Source organism: Coptis chinensis, chromosome 6 (assembly GCF_015680905.1).
Source record: "Coptis chinensis isolate HL-2020 chromosome 6, ASM1568090v1, whole genome shotgun sequence".
Taxonomy (NCBI): Eukaryota; Viridiplantae; Streptophyta; class Magnoliopsida; order Ranunculales; family Ranunculaceae; genus Coptis; species Coptis chinensis.
In genome coordinates this window covers 96,627,307-96,646,845 of record NC_141461.1, presented here as the reverse complement: position 1 = coordinate 96,646,845, position 19,539 = coordinate 96,627,307, and the positions used below count along the sequence as shown (strand labels likewise).

The 19,539-nt window shown below is 36.8% G+C and overlaps 3 protein-coding genes across 13 annotated transcripts; 1 reads left to right on the top strand and 2 right to left on the bottom strand.

Annotated features, from left to right (window-relative positions):
- The first annotated feature begins 378 nt into the window (after positions 1-378).
- On the top strand, positions 379-5,800 carry LOC147495821 (uncharacterized). Of its 11 annotated transcripts, none has more exons than XR_015197742.1 (6): positions 385-513; positions 1,054-1,132; positions 1,210-1,295; positions 4,120-4,198; positions 4,288-4,369; positions 5,371-5,800. XR_015197742.1 is itself a non-coding variant. In XM_086564543.1 (4 exons), exons 1-4 carry the CDS (start codon positions 390-392, stop codon positions 4,146-4,148), a joined length of 318 nt encoding a protein of 105 aa, XP_086420669.1. In that variant the 5' UTR covers positions 385-389; the 3' UTR covers positions 4,149-5,800. The 11 variants fall into 11 exon arrangements, 1 of the variants encoding a protein (XP_086420669.1); XR_015197739.1 differs by having other exon boundaries at positions 5,088-5,800; XR_015197745.1 differs by having other exon boundaries at positions 379-513; positions 1,236-1,295; positions 4,288-5,800.
- A 973-nt stretch (positions 5,801-6,773) lies between these two features.
- On the bottom strand, positions 6,774-9,328 carry LOC147495820 (endoglucanase 1-like). Its single transcript, XM_086564535.1, has 7 exons — positions 9,022-9,328; positions 8,719-8,928; positions 8,363-8,563; positions 8,175-8,267; positions 7,923-8,084; positions 7,727-7,838; positions 6,774-7,419 (listed from the first exon to the last, which is right to left on the bottom strand). The coding sequence occupies exons 1-7, from the start codon at positions 9,223-9,225 to the stop codon at positions 6,923-6,925; spliced, it is 1,479 nt and encodes a 492-aa protein (XP_086420661.1). The 5' UTR covers positions 9,226-9,328; the 3' UTR covers positions 6,774-6,922.
- A 1,485-nt stretch (positions 9,329-10,813) lies between these two features.
- LOC147495819 (ER membrane protein complex subunit-like protein) lies at positions 10,814-16,946 on the bottom strand. The gene is made up of 9 exons (XM_086564536.1): positions 16,462-16,946; positions 15,621-15,683; positions 14,807-14,902; positions 13,998-14,045; positions 13,371-13,442; positions 12,615-12,673; positions 11,901-11,991; positions 11,488-11,631; positions 10,814-11,168 (listed from the first exon to the last, which is right to left on the bottom strand). The coding sequence occupies exons 1-8, from the start codon at positions 16,873-16,875 to the stop codon at positions 11,491-11,493; spliced, it is 984 nt and encodes a 327-aa protein (XP_086420662.1). The 5' UTR covers positions 16,876-16,946; the 3' UTR covers positions 10,814-11,168; positions 11,488-11,490.
- Positions 16,947-19,539: the final 2,593 nt, after the last annotated feature.

Sequence of the window (19,539 nt, the reverse complement as noted above, 5' to 3'; positions counted from 1 at the left end):
CGGAGGCGGAAGACGGAATCCAACATCTCGTCCGAAGATGGAAGGTTCACCTTATTTCAATTCTATCACCGGTGGAAGGTTTCACCTTAATTTCAACTGGGGAAACTATCTCGGAAGATTTCACCTTGATTTCAACTGGGGAAAATAATTACCAACTTTTCACCTCTGCATCGCACACCCATTTTTCAACAAAACCGGTGACTAAAGTCACAAACCTCTCAAAACCACCTGCATTGCAAATGCTCTTATGGTTAAAACCTTTGCCCAATGCAAATGTGAATATTTCGGTGAAAACGAGAGTGAAATTTTCAATTGAGATAGCAGCTGAATTGTGAACTTCGGACGGGATGTTTTTTTTTTTTTTGGACGGGATGTTGGTTCCTTCTAGCATGTTTTCGACTTTTTATAATTTTCATTCCGTACGCATTTTTTTCGATTTTTACATTCAGACGGAATCCAACCTTCCAGTCCGAGATTATTTGTCACCTTTGGATTGGGAAAAGAGATGTGGAGGTGAATATTTTTGACTTGCATTGGAATGCTCTCATGTCCGATTTTCTGTCCACCTTTACGATTTTAGTAGTCCCAATTTCAAAGACCAAACACAAAGTATTAAACCTTTCTACCTTCTCTGCGTCCAAGTCAACTTGTCTTATTATGTGGTGGTTTATTTTGGCATTTATCTTGATTGTGGAATGGTTGCTACACTTTTGCCTATTTTATACTGCTACTGTGGATGTCATATTCTCATTCCGAGTAATTTGAGTTGAATATTGCTAGATGTCCACTGTATGATGCGATGCGGTCTTGGGGACTCGGTAGGTTTAGTTTGTATTATTGTGGTGTTCCATGCCAGTGGCAAATGCAGAGAGGTAGCTGTGTAGTAATGCTGACCAAGTCGTGTTGCTATGTGAATTGACTCCCATTTTAAAAATTGTATATTGTTTTGTTCTACCACCTGAAGTTGATACGCAATATACATACCACGAGCTACTATTCTGTTAATATGGCATCTCAGTGTTGATTATCTTTGCTGGTGAGTTTCTCATGCAGGTGTGTATGGGGCGTTTCTCCTGGCTTGTTATGACGAAAATAATGACAAGTGCCAAAGCATATGCAAGATATGTAAGGGGTATGTTTTATGAATTTTTACTGTCATTAAAACTTCAGTATCAACAGTATCAACAACCTTAAAATCCATTAATGTAGTGGGTCAATTTATTTGGTTGAATTAGGCACTGGATATTCTGAAGAGCGTTCTAGCTGTCTTGGTCAAAAAGATCCCTCGAGCACAGGTATAGTTCTCTAATTTACTAGAAAATAGTGAGTGAATAGTGTAGTTATGATTTCACCAGAATGATCCTCATTTCTGGCATAGTGGCATGTTCTGTTGTACTACTCCTGTGCAGTTACAATTAATCCTGATATAGGGTTTAAACCAACTGAGGTGATTACTATATCTCCTGTATCCTTCACTTATACTCAACTCTTTTCCAGTTGCTTTTGTCACCTTTGATAACTAAAGAATATTATAATTATTTTTTCCTCATTTTGTTGGGAAACTTGCTCTGCAAGTAAATTAATGTAGAGCTAAGGACACCAAATATAATTTGTTATCTAGTTTTTAATAAAGAATTTGGTATATTGTTATCTTTGTGAAAATTAGGGTTTTTAAGTTCATTCTTTATAATTATAATATGACTTTATGGTGAGGATTCCACATTAAGTTTGCATCGCATTTTGGTGTAGTGTTGAGTAGATTTACCTGGTTTGTGATGGAGTATGAGTTTACATCCTAATCCGTCATTCGGGTCCTTTGGATTTTTCATCAAGTGCATAGGCACCTCGTTTGATGCCAGCAATTCAGGCTAACAAATATTTAGCATATTGCAGGTTATTGTGAACTTGATTGGTCTTCGGTGACATCAGAGTGTGTTTTTTTCTTCCTTTTGATAAGTTGGATTGTGTTGCAGTGATTCTTTCCATGATTAGATCAATGAAATGAAAAGGCATTTGGCTATATTACTGTAATTACTGGGAAGATTCAAGTAGTGTGAAGTTGGTTGCTATAAACTAGAAAGGTGTGCACTTGTTCAGTGGAATGAGCTTCTATGGTTAGGTTCGTACTGGGGAAACTATGTGTCACGATATAGTGAAAGAGGATGAAGAAGTTAGTCTGCGCGATTGTGAAGAGGATCATTTCTTGTGCCTTCACAATCTCCATCAGCAAACTTTCCATTTTGAATGAGTATTATGCACCCCATATCAGTTGACCTGCCACAACTGCCATCCCTAATCAGAGAAGTTGGAGGAAAAAAAGTGGGTCCGTCCTTTTCGCTTTAGTCTTGAGGCCCGTATTCTTATCAAATGACAACAGGACACAATTTATTTGATTAGATTAGGATTGTTAGAGAAACTTAAATATTTTTCACTTCCTAGTTTGTTTGTTTTTTATTGTACTTTTTATTTTTTATTTTATTTTTTTCCAGATAAGAGCTTCTTAGTTTGGCTAGATTACTTGCTGTAGGCTGAGGCCACAGTTGCTACGTAATTTTAAAGGAAGAATTATTCAGTTTTCTGTTGTCATGGTGAATCTTAGGGTTCTTGAGTTATGAAACCCTGGAATTTCTAGTTTTGTATTCTTGTTAAGCTTTCTGTACAAGTTAACAACACTAAGAAAAACATCTATTCAGGATGTAGAGTTCCAATTGAGATGATATGCACAATTTTTTGAGCTGCTCAGTGATGTACTGAGACCTGTGGTAATTGAGTTCATTAGAAACCCAAAATCATCTTTGATTCCAGAATCTTTAGACTATAAAACATACATAAACATAGTGCAGGTTTGAAAATTTAGCTATAAATCATATGAATATATTCCATTGCTTCCAATTAAAGATAAACAACCACCTCTTGTTTAGAATGTCTGTTGTTTCGAACTTTGTCGTTGCAATTTGAAACTCGGCTTTCAAAAGGGCTATAAGAATTGTTGTTTAGATGGATCTTTGCTTAGGCTCCACTATAAACCTTGGTGAATGAATTAATTCTGGGTCCTTAGTCTACCCAGTCAAAGTGGCAAGCGGGCCATATTCCTAGTGCGAGTGTGGTTGTATGGATTTTATGAAAGGAGAGAAACATGAGGATCTTCGAGCACAAGGAGAAAGAACTACTTAAGATTGTGGAAGAGGCGAAGGAAGTCTTGTTCGATTAGGCTAGTGGGTTATGAAGTTTTTAATTTGTAAGTGGGATTTCTTGTAGCTCAAGGGGGTGGGTGGTAGGATCAAATGGCTTCTTGCTACCTAAGATCATTACATATTTAGGAATTGAGTTTTATTGATAAAAAAAAAAAAGGAGGTGGTCTTTGTTTAGGAACATATTTATGTTGATTGCATCCACTTTCTTGCTATTGTCAAGCAGCGTCTTTCTTTCGTGTTTGTGGCAGTTCTTTTGTCCTTTTTGTTACCCCGCTTGGTGAAAGGATGAAACAATAGACATGTTTGAATGCAATCTGTACAAGGCTCTGTTAATTCTTGACAATGAATGGTAGATGGTGCTACTACGATGGATTTGGGATTTGGGATTTGGGATTTGGGAGAATACACCATCATTTGAGATTAATCTATTTACTTCCGGTTGCCTTGTCTTTCCCACTGAAGCCCATGTTCAAGCTTCGTCCTTAGCCTTATTGCTTTACAATCAGGGAGCTCGTTGTTTGAAATTCTTAGTGTTTTAGGATTCCTCAGTTGACTGTAATATAGGTTTCATTTTAAATGGTAATTACTTGTAGTCTGGGAAGGGCTTGCAACATACTTAAACCATTTATTTGTTCTGTTGTGGGGGTGTGTGTATGTTTATATTTCTGGGGCAGATGCTGGACTTGGAAACCTACGCCCTCTTGGTTGAAGTTAAGTGTAGTGTCAGACACTGCATTCGAATTTTAGCTCTGTTTTTTTTTAGTCAGTAAGCAGGGTTTTAAAAGAGGACCCTTACCCTTTTATTGATAATTGAAAAAATCTTGATTACAATCTTCTTTTCTTCTGTTAACTTGTTTAGTTAAAACAGCGTTTATGAATTTTGATTCAGAGGTTCAAACATTATATTTACAAATTTTTTTCTCAGGTGTGATAGGGGAAAGGCTGCGAATCTGAGTATTAGCCCTGTGCATCGTGCTGTGACCAGTGTTGTTGATCCGAATAAGGTTAAATGTTCAACTGTTTAAGCCATTCCTTGCTTTATGGTTTTTGTACACTTGACTTCCCTTTGCTTTATGTTTGTTTTATCGTGCAGTGCATCTTTGTCCAGTTGATACGTTTGCTTTGTGTTTTGAGAGGGCAAGACCCCAGAGCAAGCCACCACATCATCTGAACAGGTAAAGATGCAAGTTCTTGCCCTGATAGATGTAATGGAAACCATCTCGGGGTAAAAAATTTACCTTGTAATCCTGATGAATATTTAGTTTCCAAGCTATACCCATGCATCTGTTTTGGTTGCGGAGATGTAACGTTCTCAAAAGATTCATCATTCAAACAATCTTTGACATGGCAAGGCCTTTTCTAACTGACACCTGCAGTGCCATCTATACAGCCTGATACAAACAAAACATTTGCATGCATGTCATATTACCAGTTGTCATTTCTTCACATGTATAGTTGCGGCTGTGAGTGTACTTATTGTCCTCTGTGATAATGGGGGATGTTCATGTTTAAAACTCAAAATGGATGTCACAACTCACAAGCATCTGATTTGTGTCTTTTATTCTGGGATAGATGTTCCTCTTTGTAGCGATTATTTTGAAGCAATCTTCGAATTGAATTATTCCTTAATTATTTTCATAGTGTATCTTCAGAATGATGGTATGGTATCTTTAGGTGTAATGTGTCCAGTATCGTATATTTTCTCATTAGTACCCACACTATATCAGTCAATTCTTTGTTTGGTTGTTTGGCTTTTTTGTTAGGAATTTATGTATTGTTTTAAATTTTGTTGTTGCGGTTTGAAAACCTGGTTTCACAAGGAATGTAGGCATTGATTTTCGATGGATCTTTACTGGAGCATACTTATGCTAATACAGCAACTTTCTTTCCCAGGCGAAGCCATTATCAAGCAGCCTTTTCCTTTTTTCTTCATGTCTATTGCAATTCTATTGTTATTTTCGCTTGTTTTGAAGGACGTTTCTTTTTAATTAAGGACACTTCTAGTGAAACAATAAACATGTTCGATGCAATCGTATTTCTTGACAATGAATGATAGATGCAGCTTTATGAAGGATTTGAGAGAATACATTATCACTTTAGATTCAGATATTTACTTCCAATTGCCTGTCTTTCCATCTGGACTCCATGTTTAAGCTTTGTGTTGGGGTGTGTGAAGCAAAATTAGTCCCAGATTACCAAAGGAGTTCATCACATAGTTTATACATGAGTTGAAGATCCCAAATAGTGCTGATGCCCACACCTTCAGAAAAGCCCCAATCCTTGAACACAGGGTGGCTAAGTGGGAACAATATTGATGCTAGTTGGGTTGGTGATGTCTTGCTCAGACCCCTTTGACCTGTGGAGGATGCTCACGGCTCTACACTTCGTCCCTAGCTTACATTATGGAATCTAGCATGTGTGCACATTATACATCATGGATGGAAGCACCTTGTTGTGATGAAATATTTGATTGTAGGCATTGCCATAATGAAGCATAGGTGTGATGTATTTTTGTACTTTTTTTTTCGATAATCTCAAAGGTGTGATGTGATGTATGACACTGCTACTTTTATTTATGAAATATTGAAATATAACCCTTTCCACCACGCTCCTTTTTTATTTGAGGCGAAGTTTTAGATTTGAATATATGAAAATGTTTGATTATTGAACATAACTAAATGGGAGTTGATCCTCTTGATGGACACGCCCGTCCTCATTGTGAAATTGAAGAAGACCTATGTGGTAGTGAAATTGGAATCTCAGTGATATGTTGGGGAGTAGGGGCTTTAAAAGTCATGGATTCATCACTAGATACTAGACTGCAATTTACGAATAAGATGCCGTTATTTTAAGAACCCTTTTTTTATATATACGAGGTGAATTTAGAAAACGGAACCACTAATCTGTTTTTGTTTATTTCCTCTTAATCATGTAGTCATCTGTTCCTTGTGAAACACAGAACAAGATGCGAGTATTCTATGCATGAACCTTAGCATGAATGTAAATGGAGACTGAACTAGCTTAGTTTTGGTTTTTTTAGGACCAACAGAACTGTATTGCCCGTGGAGTTTGCATAGGGAAATAATTTTGTGGAATTTTCAATTTTTCGACGGTGATGTAAGCTCTTTTAAGAGTACCCTAACCTCGGGTATTAGGTTAAATATCAACGGAATTTGGATGGAAGTCAGATGGAGCGGAGATAAATCGTGATGTTTACAAATGTGGGTTTATGCAAAAGTGGTGACAAAAGTGGGGGGTTTGGACAAAATTTCCACTAATATGAATAGTACATTTTGTTAAAGGATAAAATGAATCAAGAAGATTTATTGACAATAGATTGGCCAGTAGAAGAAAAAGTACCCTAACAAAAAAAACATTGATTTTCTCATCTTCACACGCCAAGTTGACCGTTTACGAGATATTCTTTAGAATGAAGTAGTTTCGTTTTGGTCCATTTTGCATCTACCTCTGAGAGTTGCAAATTAAGTCGCAAATGGGAGGGCAAAAGTTTATGACTTAAGAACTTAAGACATTGTATGTAGTGAAAAAGTTCATAAGAGTAAATATTTAAAAGGTAAATTGTTGCAATTATTAGTTTATTACTACTAATTAGCAATGTGTAGAGCAACATCTTGTCTAGACTCTAGAAAGTACAACTTTTGTAGGTGTTACATGATAAATGTCTATGTGTGAAACCATGAGGAGGAAATGAATAGGTCCGTTTATTGTCATGTTTGTGTCGCCGCACTGGAAAAGAACGCAAGAGCACCAACAAGTGGTGCATTGATGTAGGTAGCTGGTTCAGATTGCTGATAATTGTTTCGATCATCAGAGAAACTGTCTCGGTTATCAGGACCACCCAAAATGGCACCTACAAGAATGTTTGGATTTGGTGAAGCAGAATTAAGGTACTGAAATCCGTCATTACAGGCTACACGGTCAGGGTGTGCATGTACTGATGGCAGTGAGGATCCTCTGTGATGAACATGTGTTGGGTACCTATTCCCAAATCCTACCATGTACGACATCTTCTGTGGATTGTCACCTAAAATATAGTCGACCTGTTTCTTGGCGATTGAGATTAGATCTTCTTTTCGAAAGGTAGAAGTGCCACATTGAATGTTGCCACCGTTTGAGCTTAGGTACTTGGCATATGTCAAGAGTAACAAAGCAGTAGAAGTCACGTACTGCAGGTTGCTTGCACTTCCTTTATAGAGAAGCCCTCCTGTAAAAAAATCCGAATTAGATTTTGACTATAATAAGTTATCTGTTGGCAGTTGGTGGTCCCTTATTTGGCTCCAAGTATGAAATTTGAGCTTTTTTCCATTATACTCCTTACAGTGATAGTTGACTAAGGCATCATAGTGCCTATAACAAGGGATAACACAGTGTAAGTGTCAACGGTATGGTCAATGATCAGTTGGAAGCTTGGCAATTAACACAAGTAACCTTAAACTCATGTAGGTGCTTAGGTATATGAATGTAGCAGTAATATGAGTGTATCTCTTAGTGTGGTCTGCAGTGGACCTGACCTGTTGTATATTGGGCTTGAAAACCAGATGATCTTGGGATCAGAGAGCATATGTAGTTGTCTGAGTGCACTTTGTATACTTGAAATTCTTCAACCTTTGTGTCCAAAAAGTTCTGTAGAAGAGAACAATGTAAGTGCAGACAAGAGGGAAGACTGTAGGCTAGATTTTCTCGTGAGTTAGAGAAGCTATGTAAAACCTTTGAAAGAAGGATTTTGGTCCCAACTCGCTTATCATCCCAACTGAAAGAGAAATCATCATCGTCTGCACCAAGAGTGTGGCCATTGGATTGAATGTATGCCAAGTACGCACTGTTTTGTGAAGCCTTATGAAGCCATGATGCACCCCAGAGAAGCTCATCCTGATTAGAAAATTGAAGTTAGTCATCTTATAGTAAGTTTTTGAGGGGATTAAAATGAAAGTCTGAATGAACTCTGAAGGTAAGTGTTACATGATATCCTGAATAAGAGCAGTAAAATGGGCACACTACTGAGCCAAGAGAGTCACTATAAGAGCCCCTGTACCTATCCGCAAAATCAAACACCTGCATCATTACATTTATAAACGTCATGAAACTTGAGGAGGTTAAATAAAGTATCATTTTTCTCAATGAATTTATAGTAGTGTAGAATATTTTACTTTCATTGCAGTTTGAAGTAGTTTGGAAGAGTACGAAGGTTCAGAGTCTTTGAACACAATTGATGCAGCTGCCAATGCAGCAGCAGTCTCTGCTGCAACATCAGAGCCTGGGTTCTGAGTTGACACCTTGTACACATTGCGTGGTGTGTCCATGTCTTCAGGTCTCTCCCAGCAACGATGATCCATGTTGGGATCTCCCACCTGTGTAAGCGAAAACCAATCTGTTTTAATTAGTACTTAAAAAACTCTAGATCTTTCCATTTGTTATTAAGGTGGCCTAGGTGATTTCAATTCGTAGTCCATGCTACTTTCTCATTAGTTGGAGGAGACATAATATTTCGGATGGCTGAGCTCACTTGGACGTATAAAGTGTTCGGGGTAGCTGTGGCCGCCTTTAGTAGATAATCTGTGCTCCAACGAATGGCAGCTCTAGCATTCTGAACTTCACCCCGCATTAAGCTACCAAACTCGATAACACTCCATGACAACATTGTCGTTGTGAAGGCCATTGGCAAACCAAACTTGACGTTATCTCCTGCATCATAATATCCACCCACCAAATCCACCTGCATTATGCATTGCCAAGTTATTTGTTTTAGTTAATAACTAAGCAAATCCGTTTATGTTAGAATACAGTTTTTTTGAGTTGTGAAGCAAACATGATATGAAGTGCCATCTGATAACGCAGAGTCACCCCTCCATGTTAGTCGTTGACTAGATGGTAATTTCCCTGATCGTTGTCCCTCAAAAAAGAGAATGGATTTACCGAGCGCATTGCTGTAGTCTTCTGAGGTAAATGCGGAGCAACATAAACTAAGCATCCAAGTAAGTTGCATTAACCAAAATATCCTATTGAAAGCCATTTTCCCCTGGTGGCCTACAGAGACTATAGAAAATATAACTACTACTACTATGAAGTACAATGCCGGTTAGAGAGAAGACATGTATGGACGATGGAATAGGTGGGGTGTGCAACTGGTATTTATTGATGTGGTGAGGAGGTTAGAAAGGTAGTTATTGGTTGAAAATTGGAAGCCAAAGAGAAAGGAATGATGTTGGTCACGAGATCAACTGCGAAATACCGGACTTTTTAATAAAAGTCAAGTAATGTAGGGACAAAGATGTAGAATTTTATCCGATAAGCAATTCAGCAACATCTCATGGGAATGAAAAACTATTCTTAACTTCATTCAGTTTGGTGGCACAGGATCACAGACATGTGAATCAGCTATCCGTGATCTTCTATGGACCAAATTCACAAATGCCAAACTCACCACCTTGACTTAATTGTCTCCCTAACTTCCTCAAATTATGGTCACTGTCAAGACAAGGCAACCCCAAGTCCTAAATCAATGAAATCTAAGTTCCAGTTTGTTCACTATTACTACTAATAACTTGTTCGTTATTCAACATTTAAGAATGAAAAATTAGGATTACGCCGTGATAATTTGCAATGAAGGGTGCGCATTTTAAGGATGATGATCTTGTTTACATGAACAACTTCATTAAAAAACTCTAACCAAATGAAAATCTCCAACCATTTTCCATATGTTTGACACTCTATAGCAAAATCAACTGATTCAACCAAGAAACTGAAGTGTGCAACAAAGGTTTGACAGCACTGTAGCTTTCATGAAACTTGAAGAAACAAAAGGACCATCTACACGTTGAAGTGTCAACAAATTCAAACATCTAAAATCTTGCTTGCTTATAATTACTATTTAAACAAGTAAAATGACCATCCACATGGGCTGTAAGTTTTGACAAATCATGTTTTCCACTGCTTTGAAATTGTATTACCCAAGAAAACCATCCACGTGTGTGTTGTTAAAGTTTATTAACCATCCATGAATTGCAGGTGTTATGCCCATAGTAATGAATATCGTAAATCGATTATAGTATCAGAGATAAATTTTACTGGCGTCGTTTAAAGTCTGATGGTGCCAGAAGTGGTAATCTTGGTGCTTCAAGATATGGTGGCACTGTCAGGGGCTGATTAGTCTGTTTCCATTGTGGTCACGCTGCGGATAATGGTGCAGAGGTTCTTGTATAACCTAAGGTGTACATATTGCCACTCAATGGAACATTTGCAATGTTGTCATACTGACAGGTCCCTAGGTTGCGTCACAACCGCTTCACAACTTCTTGCTGGCAACTTTGGCCAATTGTGTGAAGGCTCCTAGTCATAATTTTACTAACATGTTAGGGTCCGTAGTTCTGAACTCTGTCGTGTAGAACATTGTTTCTGTGCTAAGAGGAATTACAACATCCACATGCAGAAACTTAAGAAATGATTCCAGCCTCGATGGTGTGGCATCAGCTATTATACTACAAACCCAAAAAAGTCAATTACAAAACATGAAGGAAATAATGCAAAAAAAATAACCCATCTCATGAGATAGTGATTTGGTAATTTACTCAACACTAATCTCATTTGTAACTCAATATACGGAAGTGGAATGAGTAGGGCTTATGATTTCTGACTTTGTATAATACGTGTTGTACATTAACGTTTTATCTCAGAAACAGTTCTAAAATTGCAGAAAATTGCTAGTAAATCATCATAGCCAAAAATGCCAAATGAACTTCTTATAAGGCTTGACAATGTTCTCTGATCAAGGAAGTCACCGAATTTTTTTAAGGTTTCCTTTGCAACATAATTTCCAATCTTTCAATCGGTGAAGAATAACATTTTTACTCCACTAGCTTTCTTCTAAATGCAAGGAACCTTCCACCAAATGATCTCAGAACAGGAAGTCAAGTGCTTCCCTTCAAGAGTGATTTATCTTAGCTCTCTTTCCAAACCCTGAAATTTGAAATAAAAGATTCATTGTCAGATTTCTTTCACCTTCTTTGTTCTTTTTCTTTTGTTCTTGTTTTTCTTTATGGTTATTTTATCCGTACAAGAGCATTATTTGAAAAGAAAAAAACAACAAAAACAAAAATAAATACTGTATATAACCATATACTACATGTGAGGCTTTAAATGTTCGAAGTGGGACAATACTGTATATCTCAACATCCCATTCCGAGTTAAGTGCACCAGTTTCATGATCCACTAAGAGGATAGCCAATCGTAGCCACAACTTACAATTTTTAAATGTCAGAAGAAAATAGCAGCTAACCTTTCATCTTCTTCTTACAGCAGAACCCTGTGATGTGGATTGCTGAGTTTGGGAGTTTGGCTGCCCAGCCTGTTCCTCGGGCAGGTTCATAGCTTGGGTGAAGCCGTTCATCACTATCAACCCAAGAGGAATCAAGTACATCCACTGCAACAAAAGAGGGTACAAAAGGAGGGGAAAGGAAAATGAGGTTTAGAACTAAATAAACTGAAAATTCAAAAGAACCTGCCTAAATAAATTTTAATAAATTCAAGTGTCCGAGTTGGCAACTTTTGAATGGTTTAGAGGCTGTAGAGGTTTTCATTCTATTGCAATGTAATATGAAGTGCCCTGTTTCAATACTTCAGATTCCATTCATCAGTGGCTATTGTGCATCCAAAAACCCCAAGATTTAGATTTTTTTTTTGGGGACTCACATATTTAGCCCAAAAAGACCTCTCTGGTGGATTCAAGATTTCTCCCTCAACAGTCTCCCCAAGAACAATATCTTCTGTAAATGCTGGAGCCCTGCATAAACCAGAGGTTGAATTCAGAAAATGACAAAATGCTAGCAAATATAACATAACCATATAATTAGATGCCCATTCTCAATAACCAATGAAAAGGAAGACTTAAAATCCCTCAATCTAATTCCTATAATTCTCATATACTAGGGATTATGGCCAGTATGTTGTTATAGGACAAGTTCACACACGCACAAACATCTTCATGCACAAAGTTGTCCAAAGGATAAATTCTTCTTTCCGACATCCAAGAAATTTGTTTATAATTTAGGTTCAACAACCTTATTGTCACACAATAACAAACGGAGAAAATTGCTTTCTCAAACACACAACTTCCACAACTCTAATCAGACCCAAGGCCAACAAGTCAATTATACAACCTTAAGAGGTCTGGTGAAAAAGGTACCTCTTAAACGCAATCATAAAAAAAAGTGAGACAGGAATTCGAAGGTCAATACCAACAAACAAGACTAAATAACTACACATAATTCCCATAGGAGTTTGAGAGAGAGAGAGAAGGGGGGGGGGGGGGGCAGTTTCTCTTGGAGCAGCTTACTATAAGTTGTCTCAAATCGGGTTTCCTAGATCGAATGACATCTATATAGGAATATTCAGATCGAAAGGTACCTTGGTGCCTGCTCGCTGCTCTTTAAAAGTGTATATGAGTTGAAGACCCATTTTCTTGGCTGCAAGGAAACACTAAATTATAAAAGGATGAAAAGGGGAATGAGATTCTACTGAAAAACTTGAAGGAGAATGAGTCCCCAACTACATTAGCTATTTTGATGGGTGATAACCTTTTCTCACCGGTAAAACAGAATGAAGTAAAACTCATCAATTTACGGATCTAAATGAGCCCTTCTAACAAAATTCAGTAGACTGTAGCCCCTTCTTTTAGTACAAAATTGGTCTAAGAGAAAAATTGTGACTCTAGTCTCTACTACTAGCAAATGAGCAGTCCAGTTTTAGTTCCTAACAAAGTAAGCAATGCAGCAATCCAAAAAGTGATTTGCCTCTTTAAGGCTCTATAAGGGTCTCCAGAGAAAATATTTACAAATATGTTATTATCTTCCTTTCCCGTTTTCTTTTTATCTCCTCATTTCACCCCTCATGAGATAAGTCTTCAGATCTGACTTATCAAGAAACCTTTCACAAACTAACAATAAATCTGCCCATATACTTCTGATTTATTGAAGAGATAATTCAAATTTTAAGGTACCCTATGCTAAATGAAAACACTGATCACCTAATTTCGCTTAACTTTCCTGATTGTGGAAAACATAATTTCTGGATTTATATTATTTTCATCCTCAACATAAACACCTCAAAGATCTTAGAAAACGGAAAAAGAGTAAATAAATGTACGAAAAGAGCGATTCTCACTAGTTTAAGAAGTCGTGGATATTCACATGCCCCAGGGGAACCATAATTGACACCCAAAATATTCACACCATCCTGCAGAAGAACCAGACAATGAGATCAGCAGGGATTTCATTTATACAGAATATGCTAGGCAACTCTAGAAAAGACATGAGACAACAACAAGGTTGCAAGATTCTCTAAGCCATAAGAAGGTATTAGATGGCTTAAATGAATCTTCACATGACAAAGAAAATAGGTTGTTCTCCCATTAGGAATTGCAAAGTTAAAATTAAAATAACAAAGTCTGAATACCATATCAAGAAAATCATCAGTACATCTTTATACAGTATAGTGGAGTTATAGTCTGTCCTGAACTCTGTATACCCATAAACATGGAAGTTCGCCAATGTTTCCTGAAGTATTGAATAGTTCTTGTCAGATGGAATAATTTGCAAGCAAATTGGTACACAATCCCTGATCGGCTAAAATTCTTTCCTCTTTTTTTCGGATAACATTTATGAGTCACATATTACAAACATGCACCTATCTACATATACATTGCATGCATATGAGAGTGTAATGTAGGACAAGGCAGGCTAAAAAAGAACAGAAAAAGGTAAGACAGGAAATAACTAAATCACCACATACCGTGTGAATTACAAAATGCTCATCCAAATTATCTCGAATAAGGCACCTCTGAAATGAACCAGAAGTGGTGTAAGAAATCCAATCAGATAGTATCAAGATAAAGCAAACATATATGATTCAATTCAATTTCCACTGAGTTTACTGCTTAACATCAAATAAAAAACTTAGCTGCATTAAATATTTTGGAAGACTTTATAAGAGATCAACCCAAAGAAAAATGTTTTCCAACAGAATAATAACCAGGGTTTAGCCCAGAGTCCATGAACGATGACTCTAGTTACAGTTACAGATGATGTGCCATACCAAGTGTACACAATGCAGAGTTGGTATGTAAATAAGTCACTTACAAGAAAAATTCTACCTTTTAGATCCATATATATTACATAACTACTTCAGAAAAGTTTTCAAGTAAACAGAGTGCATGTGGTTATCTTTAGTTTAAATAAATACATATAGAGAATACAATTGATAAATGCAGAGGATAAACATTAGCTTCCATAAAATTATTGGGAGTGCAAATAGAGTGAGAACACAAATAGAAAGGAGATAATGGTGGCCAGAAAACAGCCTAGGGCGCCATTGTCTTCCCTATTGTTCAAATGTTCAATTGTCCTTGATGAAAGAAAGATTCAGAAGGGTGAACAGATAGTACAAGTGGCATTAACAGAAATTAATTTTTGGAATCCAAGGGAACCTTCAGAAACACAACAATATGACCAACTATGCTTTCTGATTCCATATACAACTAGAACAAGCCAAAATACAACAAAACTAGTAAGCAAAACAAAATAAACTTGAGGCAAGCTTACTGCTTTGACTGATGAAATGACATAATCCTTCCCAGGAGGACTCACGACATTGGATGGAAGCCTTATCCTATAGAAATCATCATCTTTCAGCAGCTTCTGCACAAAAGATAACAAGAATACATAAGGAACAGTGCACATATAAAGCAATTCTAAACCTTTTTCTTACGCACCCCACCAATGATTTCAACAGTAACTTACATTTTGACAGTGAATAAATTGTGTATTTCACGTGTCGATGTACTCATGTACATCTAATCTCAGAATAATTGGCACGAGGAAAACTTGAGTAGCATTTGGACCTCCACTAATTTAGAAATATCAGAACAGAATTACTTTCTAATGATGATGACCTAGTTATCACATAGACTGTTCCCACAGACAATGAGCTTATTTCAACATTCCTAAGTCCTAACCAATCAATGTGACCTCAAAAACAGAAGGTCTAGATGTTTTTAACTTGCAAAGTACTTTATCTGAAGTTGGATAATTCTTGATAGACTGTTTTTTTGCACGTGTTACCTAACACTCCAAATTCATGATATCATAGTCTTATCCATCACACTTCACTCTATTAAGGTAAATACATTTAACAAGTAAAGGAGTAGAATGACACGTAATGAGAATGATCTCTGAGCTGAGAAGATCATTGTTACTAATAGTTTCCCTTGATTCATCCCAAATGTTCAAACATGCATGTTAGCATTAGGATTATGTGTTGTCATCCACAAACCTTGAATCTTTTGAACGAGTATTGAAGATATTGTATTAAAGGAATATCAAGCAAAATTAAATGTAAAGAGAAAAAAAATATTACTTCAAATTTTTCCTTCTCGGCTTCAGTAAGAGCATTCCTTGAAAATCGTAGCTTTGTGAGGGTCTGGAAAAAACAAAACTCCATGTTAACACCACAGCAGATAATTTGACACTACAAGAAAACATGCTTTCCTATACGAAATTCATGAATATGTGACATGGATTGCAAATGACAAGAGACGACAAGATAGGCCAAAGACGCTACGGCCTCTCCACACATAGAGTACATTCACAACAATAACAACAAATGATAGCTTCAGAACCTATTCCCATGATGGAACTTGGTTTTTCATATTGACATTAGGTACAATACAGTTTTCATCAATGCAATTTTACGTTCTTATGCATTTGCATAATAATGTCATATTTCTATTATGTAGTTCGACTGAACCAATATATGAATATAGCTAGATATTCTCATATTGGCATAAGACAAGTAAACTTTTTCTTAGTGTTTTGAAGTGTAAATGTCCTAGTACGCAACTTGAATATTCTAAACGAAGCCAATAGAATTGTAACTTCTAAAGACTATAACGCCTCAAAACGGAGAGTGTGAAACTTAAATGTGACACAAAACATGAGAAGTACTGAGCAACAAGGCATTTAAATTTCGCGATACCAAATTTGTTTTAATATGAGTTTCAATCAATTTTACAAATAACTCTTCCTACTCTCCTAGCTTTCTACTCCTTCACAGCTCTTGCTTTCAAGGATTAGACTAAAATTATTTCATACTATATAAGGGATTGGTAAGTTTCTAACATGGTACAATTCTAGGATCCTAACTAAGTAATTTAACATGGTACAAAAAAAAAAACACGAGAAAAGATGGAAAATTAGACCTGTCCGCCGTGACTCCAAGTTTTTAACCGAGCAGTAAAAGTACCAGCAGGAACAAACTCAGAATCACTAGTACCAAAAGCATGTTCAAGTACAAACTGAACTTTCGAATCCAAATCATGATCAGATGATGATGATGATGATCTCTTTCTAACCGTTGGATTCGAAGTAGAAGGAGTTTGTAATGGGTTGTTGTTAATGTACTCCAGATCTATTGGAGTACGTACTCCTCCTCCACCTCTTCCTCCTTCTAGTCCGAATTCATCGTCGTCTAAAAGTAATTCATCGGATTGAAAAGCAGATGATGGTGATGAAGAAGATGAAGAAATAATCAAGCTGATGATGATGAGGAAGAAGATGGTTATCGAGTAGTGGGAAATGCGTATCTCGAGGTTCTTTTTTGTTTTGTTCGCCATGGTTTTGAGACGAGGGAATTTTTTTTTTTTGTTTGGGCCAGAAGATTTTGGAGTCTTATTTATACTCTTTACTGATTCTTTACTGATGAGCCCATTTTCAATGCAGGCCTTTATATCGAGGCCCATTTATGAAAATTTTAAAACACATAACAAACACGTTGTATATATAGGACAGAATTGGAGATTAATTTAGCTTCTAGTTTAGGTTAGCAAATCATTATAGTTTAAGGACAAATTGGGTTGACCACTACTGAAAGATGATATTACCCCCATTTAAATTTTTATCAGTTAAATCAAAATGTTGTGGCCAATGGAGAAAACTCCTACGGAACTTTTCAATTTTATTTTTGACCACCTCAGCACACTTATATTTTATGTTATGACAAACATGAAAATTTTAATTTATTCAATATTGTACAAATGCATAATGGTGTTTGTATGTTTGTTGGACACATACATACTGGTGTGTGCATGTGTAGCAGTAGTGTTTGTATGTTTGTTGGTATGTGCATGTGTGGTATACACATACATAGTAGTGTTTGCATGTGTATTACACATGCATAATGATGTTTGTATGTGTATTATATACATGCATAATGGTGTGTGTATGTTGGTATACACATGTAGTGAATATCATATATGCATAGTGGTGTTTGCATGTATAACAAAGAAAGTCATAATTTATATTAATAAAAAATAATTTACTGACGTCATCCCGAAAATGTCCTTACAGCGAAATTATTAATGATATATGCTGATGTCAGCCCGTTTTTGTCCTAAAACTAAGGGTGGAATTCGAGCTAATCAAGCCGAGCTTCACCATTCTCAAGTTCGGCTTGTTTATTAAGTGAGCTTTGAAAAAAACTTAAGCTTGGCTCATATAATATATGAACGAGCTCGAGCCCGAGCCGAGCTGAGCCCAAGTAATTCACTTATCGAGCCGAGCTTCATCAAGCTCGTTGGTTATACGAGCTATAATATAAGCTCAAATTTGGCTCATTTATTAAATGAACGAATTTAAGCTGAGCTAAACGAGCCGAGCCCGAACCGCTCGGCTCAAATTCCACCCTTACCTAAAACCGTAATTACTGTTTATCTATGCCTAAAACCAAAATTATTGGTCAATTTATTTGTTCCGGCAAGCGCGCACTTACTTTGAAGTTAACTCCATAAAGACATATAAAAGAGGCCTTTTAAGAGACCTCAAAAATGTTCTTTGGTTCTTTTGTGAGGGCATCTCCAATGGGGGGTGTAAACCGTGCAGAGTGGAAAATTTACACCCCAAATATAAAAAAACTCTCTCTAATAGGGGTGTTATACCGTAGGTAATAGTGTATTAGCTAATAGAGAGGGTAAGAAATTTTCCCTCTCACTATTAGTTAATAAAAGTTCGGCTGACACTTCCAACCGACGTCCCGAGTGAAATAATTTTCGGACGTCACTTGGAGTAACGTCCTTTTCTAATTCTAAAGTAATTTTTTTAATTCGGATGTCACTTTAAGTGACGTCCCAGTTTAAATTAAAGAGGGACGTCACTTTAAATGACGTTCGCGTTTAAATTCTTTTTTTTTTACACTTCTCCATTGGAGAGCTAGTATAGAGTGTGGATATTTATAAGCTATACAATAGTATACCATTAGAGGTGTAAAATCCTAATGGCACCTATGTAGAGCCTAAGTGGAGGTGTAATTTTACACCCCATTGGAGATGGCCTGAGCAGTGCGATTTCATAAACACGTTTGAAGAATATGAGCTTAAAGCGGCACTGCGTGGAGTAGTAGAGAACTGTCAAAACTAAAAGTGAATGTATGTAGTTTTTTTTTGTTAAGTCAGCAGTAAAAACATTGGCTATGCAGTCCTCACTCCCCATTCCCTAAGTCTTCATTACCTACCATGTTCCAACCTACCAACAAGATAATGCTTACAAAAAGTCCAGTCAAGTCTTCATTATGTTTCTTACTAGGGTATGCCCGTGCCTACGGCCCATGAAACCTCGACGCGTATTGGGGCTTATCAAAAACAACTCTTCGTGCCTTTAAATAGAAAAGGCGTCAAGATTTGAAACAACACGCGACGCGAAGGCCAGCCCAATTGCTCAATATTCATAAGTCCAGTAGCATCAATTGGGCCAGCCAATTGTACGGTGCCATGTCAAATATGGAGGCCTAACAGTTTATAAGTCCAACCGCAATTGTTGATTTTTGGCTGATTTTTGATAGATCCCATTATATTGATTACACTTAACAAAATTGCACAAACTCTCTAAATACTTAGATATGCCAAGTCATATTTTTGTGAGAATGATTATCTACCTTTGGATGGAGCCTTTTGGGCCTACACTTCCGTATTTTGTTAGATAGATTATACCCCTTTTAATACATGTTGCATGCTCACTTGTAGTTGTAAAAGCACTAAGCTTTATATAAATGTTTCTCAGAAGTGCCAATAACAAGGCTACTGGTTGCTTTGGACAGTGAGTCCGTTGTGAAGGTGTTGCATGCATTTATTAATGGCAGATCATTACCATCAAAATGGAGAAAGTACAAACCAAAAGTCGATGCGTTAACTTCTTGAGCTAGAATTATGAAGACTATAAATTTGTTCACACAAGTAGAAAGAAGAATGAAACAGCAGAAGAGTTATCCAAAATAGGGAGACGAAGAC

Coding starts and splice junctions, on each gene's coding strand:
- LOC147495820 (XM_086564535.1), bottom strand. CDS start 9,225: ATGGCTTTCAATAGGATATTTTGGTTAATGCAACTTACTTGGATGCTT. Junction 8,929..9,021: donor CAGATGGCACTTCATATCAT/GTTTGCTTCACA, acceptor TGCATAATGCAG/GTGGATTTGGTGGGTGGATA. Junction 8,564..8,718: donor CGAACACTTTATACGTCCAA/GTGAGCTCAGCC, acceptor TCGCTTACACAG/GTGGGAGATCCCAACATGGA.
- LOC147495821 (XM_086564543.1), top strand. CDS start 390: ATGTTTTCGACTTTTTATAATTTTCATTCCGTACGCATTTTTTTCGAT. Junction 514..1,053: donor TTGGGAAAAGAGATGTGGAG/GTGAATATTTTT, acceptor TTTCTCATGCAG/GTGTGTATGGGGCGTTTCTC. Junction 1,296..4,119: donor AAAAGATCCCTCGAGCACAG/GTATAGTTCTCT, acceptor TTTTTTTCTCAG/GTGTGATAGGGGAAAGGCTG.
- LOC147495819 (XM_086564536.1), bottom strand. CDS start 16,875: ATGGCGAACAAAACAAAAAAGAACCTCGAGATACGCATTTCCCACTAC. Junction 13,443..13,997: donor AGCATTTTGTAATTCACACG/GTATGTGGTGAT, acceptor GTTCTTCTGCAG/GATGGTGTGAATATTTTGGG. Junction 11,992..12,614: donor AGCAGCGAGCAGGCACCAAG/GTACCTTTCGAT, acceptor TGGTTTATGCAG/GGCTCCAGCATTTACAGAAG.